Here is an 8,057-nt window from a genome sequence, read left to right on the forward strand (position 1 = left end):
CCTCTCTATCAAGAATGAGAACATCCTCATCTCTGAAAGAGTGACCGCTGGCCTGTAGATGAGTGAAAACTGCAGAGTCTCTGGTGGAGTCTCACTCCACCCCCTGTTAACAATACGTGTTAATTAGGTGTCAACGATAGCCATGTGATGTGAGTATCAGTCACACGGAGGCTGGGCTTAAAAAGCCAGAATTTTGCCTGAAACTCTAAACAAACACTAAATTTGATAAAGTACAAATTAGTGATGGTAGATGATGTGTCATGAAGCGTTTTGACACATTGCCAAACTGTATTGATACTGTGTCACTGAATGTCCTGATGCATCTCAGTAATCCAGGTAAAAAATCAAAAGGAAAAAAATTTGTATAGGTCCTCTGGACGGGTTCTTCTTTAATGAAATGTTTCGTCTCTCCTCCAAGAGAAGACTGACTGAAGACTGAAGAAGTCTCTTGGAGAAGAGACGAAACGTTTCATTAGAGAAGAACCCGTCCAGAAGACCTATACGATTTTTTTCTCCTCTCCTACATTGTCTTTGTGTGTGCTTTGAGTCATTATCATGTTGGCCTGGTCTTGTAAGAAGACTTGAACCTGCATCATTTAGATCCTCATGACTAAAAGTACTGTATTTCAAAAGAAGAGAGAGATTTAAACAGCTTTTTCTTTCTTTGATACAAATGCAATCAGAATCAATAACTTAAGTAAAAGTTATAACAGAATTTTCAACAAACAAACACTGTAAAACATATAAATTGTACAAATAAATGAGATGCCAGCATTTATTTGTTAAACAAATTGTAAAGTGTTCTGAACATTAGTCATATCACCTTTGGAGCGTGATCCAGAAACTGTTTTCCAGCTGACAGATTACTCAGAAATCTGAAGTTGTTGTCCTGCAGAACGTAAACACCCTGAAACATAAAACCAAAACGTCTGCACTCAGACATATGAGGCAAAAAACACAAAGCAGCCACAAGGGTACAAAAAATACTCGTCACTGAAAAACTATGTTGTTGTTGTTGTTTTTCTGAAGCAGAACTGTAGAACAAGAAGTGTAGATTTAGTCTGAGCATTGGGGAGGCCTGTTTAGGACTTTTATCTATGAGGTGCATGTGCAGGAAGGAGATTGTGCAAGAGTAGCAGAGCGGAGCCACTTCTAGTGTAAATTYGGGGTTATGCTTTTGCCACAATCTCTTTGTTCAGAAATAACATAACTTTAATCAGCAGGGAGGGGGGGAGTTGATCGGGAGGGCAGGCAGTACTGTTGGGACACTGGAGCTGCTCCGGAATAGGGTTGGGTATTGAATGGGTCTATTTCGATACCGGTGCTAAATCGATACTTTCAAAACGGTACCGGTTCCTAAACGGTATTTAAATCAGTACTTTAAAAATAAATCAATAAAACAAACACACACTCAGAGTTTCATGAAGCAATGARTATTTCTGAGTCAAAATCAAACTTGAACTTGACCAACATGTTAAGTTAAAACCATTAATAATTTGTCTTTGCACAAAATATTAGGTGGAAGTTTCTGCCTCTTGTTTTGTAAAGTGACACCACACTTTGGACCATTTTGCTTTCGACATCTCGACTATAATATATAATATATAACTGTTAACTGCAGCGGAACCTGTTCAGCCCCTCTCCATGAACTTGGTTCTATTCGATTGACTTTGGTTTGGGTCGGTTCTACTCAGTGTCCGTGTGTCTCCACGCAGTGGGTGTGATAATGTGCGGACCGCCCGCAGCGGCTTCTGGTGTTGTGTTAAAAATAATAATAAAATTAAATAAAAAAAAGCCACTGTTGTCTTACCGCTCGGACTTAACTTTTATTTATTTATTATCACGGTGCTGTTTGGCTAAGTGCTTGTGTAACTGTGTGGCCAGTTTGTTGAAAAKCTCCCGTGATCTGCTCAGCTTCGTCTCCTTCATTTCTCTCCAGGAAGTGTTTCCAAGTTGTGCCTTTCCCAAAATGACAGTTTTATTTCACCATGTCGCTGTATTGCGCCGCGCGCTCATTTTAAACAAAAGCAGCTCTCTCCAGYAGGAAACTTGCTGTCAGTCAATCCAAGCGAGTTAATCCACGGGCAGAAATCTGCTGACGTTAAATCGTGCTGTCCTCGCTTCTACCCGAACCACCGGAGAGGAGGTTCTGAGACAGCGCGGCTGTGGAGCGCGCTTGGAGAGGCGCATTGGGCCGACAGCGAGCCGAGTCTAACCGCGTACCAGAGCGTCTGTGGAGTGTGTGTGCCAAGGCTGTCACTGTTAAGAGTGAACACCAGAGGGCGCAATTAACAGCTTTCTTTGAGGCACCGAAATAAAGCACCGAAATTAGAGTTGTGTTTCTGTCTGTGTACTACCGTGGATATTCGCCCCGGTGCCATACTGGAACTGAGTTTCGGTACCCAACCCTACTCCGGAGTCAATCTACAAGCATCACCTCACACCAACAGGTAAAGGAATGCAGCATTTTCCTGCATATAAATCATCATTTCTGATTAGATTTCACTTGTTCCTATGACAACGGCTCAAAAAAAGGAAGAAAACCCCAATTTGACTTCAGACTATTTCTAAAGACTTTTGCAAGGAACTTCCTTTGTGGCTTGAATTAACATCTCTCACACAAACCCCCACCAGACATCCTGACGCCTTACTGTTAATAGATAAGAATTGCCACATTCCTGAACCCCCATGAGTTCGAGTGACCATAAGGGCTGTCTGTTTGCTCCTCTTCAAAGGGATCATAAATGCCTTTAACCAAACTCTTCAGTGACTGAGAACAAAGGACCTACATTCTTCATTAAATGTGAAAAAAAGAGAACAAGATTGAATGTTTTGATACAACTGTCTGTTTTCATATATCTTAAAGAAATGTGATTTACCTGTTTCTTTTTACAGAAAGAACAAAACCCAWTGAAGCTCTACTGTGTTCTCTTWTTAACTGTCTGCCCACTAAGGACTCAGTGTGGTAACTGTGTGGTGTTAATTGTTTTGATGAAATGTTCTCCTGAAGAAGTGTGTTTTATTCCATGATTTAATCCTTAGAAACTTTAGGACTTGAATCTTTAATTAAAAGTGTGACACTTTTTTACTGAGGCAAGCAGATGTATCTCCCTTTAATTCGATATACAAGATAATTAAACTAAAATACTCCCTTTTTCTTTGTCCTGAAGTAAAGTTTTCCCTCCAAAACAGATTTGATTTGTTAAAAAACTTTTCCTGTATAAGGTGTAGTATTTTTATTGGCCAACTAAAACCTTGACTCCGCCCATAACAGAGGTTTTCAAAGTTAGAGCAGCTCCCAACAGAGAGAGGACAGAAGAAGAAAACAAAGAAGGAAGAAGACAGAGAAAGAGAGTTTTTCAACATCAGAAGTCAGAAACAGTTTTCCAGAAGCTCAGCAGAGGCCCTGCCTGCCAGCCCCTCCTCATGGGCTGGGCAGGATGGTGGCCCTTCTGCATCTCCCGCTGGGTTGAACGAACACCCGACGTTTAATATTGACTCAACATCTGAGTTTGATTTTATAGAAGTTAAATAAGCTCATTGTAATTCATGCGTCGTTTTTAGTTCGTTTTCTCTACAAAGTTGAAATCAAATTAAGAAGTCTTGCAGCCGCCTAAGAGGACCAGACCACGTTGTCACCAGGGAGTGACCCCCTTCTCTGACCACGGGACCAGTCGAGTTTTACAGGCAGACCGCCTGACATCCAGCTTGCATGAAGAGCCTACCTGGGAAACGACCCCCAGAGATGACCTTCAATCGCTGACTTCCCCTCTTGGTACCCACACGGCGGAACAAAAGGGTAAAAGTGAACATTTGTCCTGGTGACAAACAGGTGCTCAGACGTAATTTGATTCTTATCTTTGTATGAGATTTGATAAACTAAACAATTTTTCTCTTCCATTTAACTAAGACCCTTAGTTAAAAAAAAGCTAAAAGCAAAACTCACCTCACCTCATTCCAAGCCTCAAACTCACCTCTCGCTGTTTATTTTAATTTTTTGTTTGTTTGTTTGTTTGTTTATTCACTCGTGATTGCAAACTCTGTCAGTTTTACCTGGTTCAACATGTCATCACTCATTACTCACCATAGTTGTAAATATATTTAATCTGTAAATAAATGGCCCCTGGAGAACGTGCCAACAAAAATTAATCTCACTTTTGTGTCTTGATAAAGTATTATTGGTTCTGATAAGGACAAGGACTCATCAAACCATTTTGGGTACATTTATTGTGAGACTGATTACAATAAAGTTACAGGTTTTCGTCTCTTTCCTGGGTTAATTTTTGACCAAATTAAGAGCGTGGTGCCTCGATGTAAGATAATTTGCACATTTAAATAATTCACAAATTATCCATTTTAGAATATACCCAAAACCCCTACAGGAACACGCACAACATCTGTATTTTCAAAATAATTCACACAAGACAGACTAATTTTGTCAAAATCCCTGCTATATAAAACATAAATATTTGCATATATTTATACACAAATGCTGTTAAAATGTTTTGTTCTGTAGAAGCAGATGGCAACATGTAGCGTGCAGCGTTTACACACAAGATACACGTGGATTTTATTTTGAAGCCATAAGTTTCAAAAAGTTGACAGCAATGCAGTTTCAACTGCGTTTGGAATCTGTCGACCACAGAATGAATTATTTTGTTCTGACTTCCACATTTATCACTGGATTAATCGCGCCATCTCACATTTGCCACTCTGCCTGGAAATCCTCTGTGCTTCACACCAGAACGGACCTGAGCGAAGTGGACGCTGTATAAATTAGGACGCAAATGAATGGCGCCGAAGTGTGCACGGCAGGGGAGCAGAATCATATCAATACCCCTTATTTACACTTACCTGGTGATTCGTTCGAAGGTTGTCAATTTGCTTCTTGAACACACAAATCCAGAAGTCTTTACATATGAACTTCATGATGTCTAGTTCATCCTTGAACCGTGGAGAATCTTTAGTTAATCTGAGCAGAAACATGTTAAGCACATGTTGAACATACATTAAACGTGTTAAACAGACAAAAGAGATGTTACACACACACATTAAACAGACATTAAACACACGTAAACACATTTTAAACACGTTAGACATTAAACACATGTTAAACAAATGTTGAATACACGTAAACATGCGTTAAACACATGAAAGTGATGTTAAAAAACACATAAAAGTGATGCTGAACACACGTGAAAGTGATGTTAAACACTAGAGGTGCAACAATACATGTATCCATATCGAACCGTATCGAACAGTGCTTTAGTTTCAGTACACACTTGCATGGAACAATACAGATTTTTAAAATTTACTTTATCAACTTGTCTTCTGAAGATGCTCTGTGTTAAAGGATCAGTGGATCTGTGTTCGACTACTCCACCTAGGCTGCATTTTTGAGCGCAGATCCAATGAGAAACTTGCTGTTTCAGCAACATTTAATTTAAAAACTGTACTTTTGAGGTTAAACAAATGTTCATAATTAATTTAAATAAATTACAATTTAAAAGGGGTATGGACATTTCTCTTTTTTGTATCGAAAAAATATCGAACCGTGAGACTAAAGTATCAAACTGAATCGTGAATTTTCTGTATCGATGCACCCCTATTAAACACACGTGAAAGTGATGTTAAATACACATTTAACAGATGTTAAACACGTTAAACACACATTAAACAGATGTTAAACACAAGTTAAACACACGGTACACTTGCATTAAACAGATATTAAACACACTTTGAACAGATGTTAAACACACATTACACACACTTTCAACACGTTATCTGATGTTGGTGAAATGATGGCCAAAAATAAACCCGACTGGAACTAAAATACTATTTCACTAAATGTAATATTGTTTTTAAAATAAGGATTTATAAGCCTTATTAGTGGTAAATATGTCCTGTTTATAATTCAAGGTGTGAAGGCATAAGATGTTAAAGGAAAGGGGATCCATAAACTGGCCCAACGTTTGAGCCGTGTTGCTGCTATCAAATCACTGCTTTCTTTTTCATTTTTATTTTGCCCAACATACGAACCTTGTCAGAATCGGCTTTGTATTTTCAATAAAATAAATAATTCTATAACTGGGAGTGGAGGGTCTATAAAAAAAACAATAATTTACACCTGTGGCTATCAGAGCCTTTGTTGCACGCTTCAAACAGATTTGAGTTAGTAGTAGTTTTCTTGTAGCATCTATGTGATTAAGGCTTAGTTTTGTTTTTCTTCAGTCCCTCTTTAACTTGGCAGTCAGGGAGTAACAGACAGAGGTGTGGTTACCATGGTGACCATAATGAGCCACTGACAGCAGCTTTAACATTTATTTTGATCCTAGTWCTCTTTAAGACAAAACACAAAGAAAAACTAACTTATTTTGAATGAAAAGTTTGGTTTGGTAGGTTGTTCTTGTCTGAGCCACTGTGCAGAAGGAATACATGAGCATAGAACAGTGACACAAAATAGAGCTGCACAATATATCAAAATTTATCCTCATCGCAATACCAGCCTGTGCAATATGCATATCACAAAAAACTGCATAAACTGCAATAAATGGTTGGCTCAAAAGTTTGCATTATATGTTTTGTCACTCAGACTGAAGTATTTCACCAATCAAATGGAGCCCCTTCAATTATTTGGCCAATTGGATGGATCTCTTCATAATTAAAGAGCAGAAAGACAAGACTACATACTTATGTATTTGTTATTTTATCCCAAGTCATTTTGTCATCACATTATTAAGCAGTTATTGCACAAGGCAGGTTTTCCTAATATCATGCAGCCGTAAGACAAATGTCAACTAAAAGAGCTTGAAATAAATTTATCTCAGAATTACGAGTTTGTTTGATATTGTTTGATACAACATTACTAATACAGAAATTTGAGCAGCAAAAGCAGCAATATGTTTAGGGTTGGGTAATTTTGGCAAAAATAATTAATCACGATTAATTGTAGTATTTAGCCGATAACGATTAATTTGATGATTAATCCCCTGGAGTCCCTGGATACCCTTATTTCGTAGTCACATTGTGACAGTTTCCAAGGTATCTCCTTTTCTTTAATTTTTTAGTTTACTTTTATTTTGTAGGGGTGCCAGCCAGGTATCCCTCCTGGCAATTTAGGATTTTAGAATTAACCTTGTATATATATTTTTTATACTACCCGACACACAAGGACCAGACACTATATAATACAGACCCTTAATGAATGACTACAGACAGATATATGTACATATACACACAATATTTCCTTTTTGTTTCTAAACCACAAAATCACTGAATAATAATAAAGAAAAAATCCACATAGAAGTAGTTTTCAGGCTTGTATTATAAGTGAGAGAACAAAAAAAGTCCAATATTCTTCACAGTTGAGGGAGGAGAAAAAAAAGAAGAAAAAAAGAAGGGCACTCATTGACTTCCATACATGTCGCTGCACAGCAAGAGAGATGTTTGATGAAAAAAGAATCTCACAGAGGCAGGACCAGGATTCAGTTCAGTTAAGTCTCGTTATCTGGACCAGATGAGAGACTTGATTTCAATGACGTCACCGGCTTTCCGACCCTCCGTGTTGACACGTCAGCACAGCTGATACACAGAAGCGAACTTTTCTTTGTAGCTGAATATGGGGATCTCTAAACTACCCAACAAGGCAGAGGTGCTGAAAGCAAAATACGAGGGATGAAACAGCCTCGGATCAGCCCCAAATGGCTTTAGTGTGGGAGTCTGACGGACTGACGGCGTCAGGTGTTACTATCCCCGGAGCTAGAGGAAGACTGCCATTCCACCTGTCAGAGAAACACCTTGGCTCTGATAACCAATGAGGTGAGTCTCTGAAAAGCACGGTGAAAACCAGGGCGTATCCCAAAATATGAGGGCAGGAGGGGTAGAGAGAGAAAGGAAACAGTGCAACCAGCAAAAAAAAATGAGCAGGTTGTCACAACATGACCAATTTAGTGGGAAAAATTTGCTCTTTGTAAAAAATTGTTCCAAATTGTGTGAAAATTACAGATTTCAGGCTATACAACCTATTTTAAATTGTGTAGATAAATAAATTACAGAAC

At 38.5% G+C, this 8,057-nt stretch overlaps 1 protein-coding gene across 1 annotated transcript in view; it reads right to left on the reverse strand.

Annotated features, from left to right (window-relative positions):
• Positions 1–8,057, reverse strand: part of trappc6b (trafficking protein particle complex subunit 6B) — a 27,292-nt gene that overhangs the window by 11,151 nt on the left and 8,084 nt on the right. Inside the window, exons 3-4 of the mRNA XM_014028581.1 lie at positions 4,855–4,972; positions 824–907 (exon numbers count right to left, since the gene is read on the reverse strand). Coding sequence (XP_013884035.1) covers positions 824–907; positions 4,855–4,972 — 202 coding nt within the window. The remainder of the gene's footprint in view (positions 1–823; positions 908–4,854; positions 4,973–8,057) is intronic.

The sequence above is a fragment of the Austrofundulus limnaeus genome, unplaced genomic scaffold, assembly GCF_001266775.1.
Source record: "Austrofundulus limnaeus strain Quisiro unplaced genomic scaffold, Austrofundulus_limnaeus-1.0 Scaffold785, whole genome shotgun sequence".
Classification (NCBI taxonomy): Eukaryota; Metazoa; Chordata; class Actinopteri; order Cyprinodontiformes; family Rivulidae; genus Austrofundulus; species Austrofundulus limnaeus.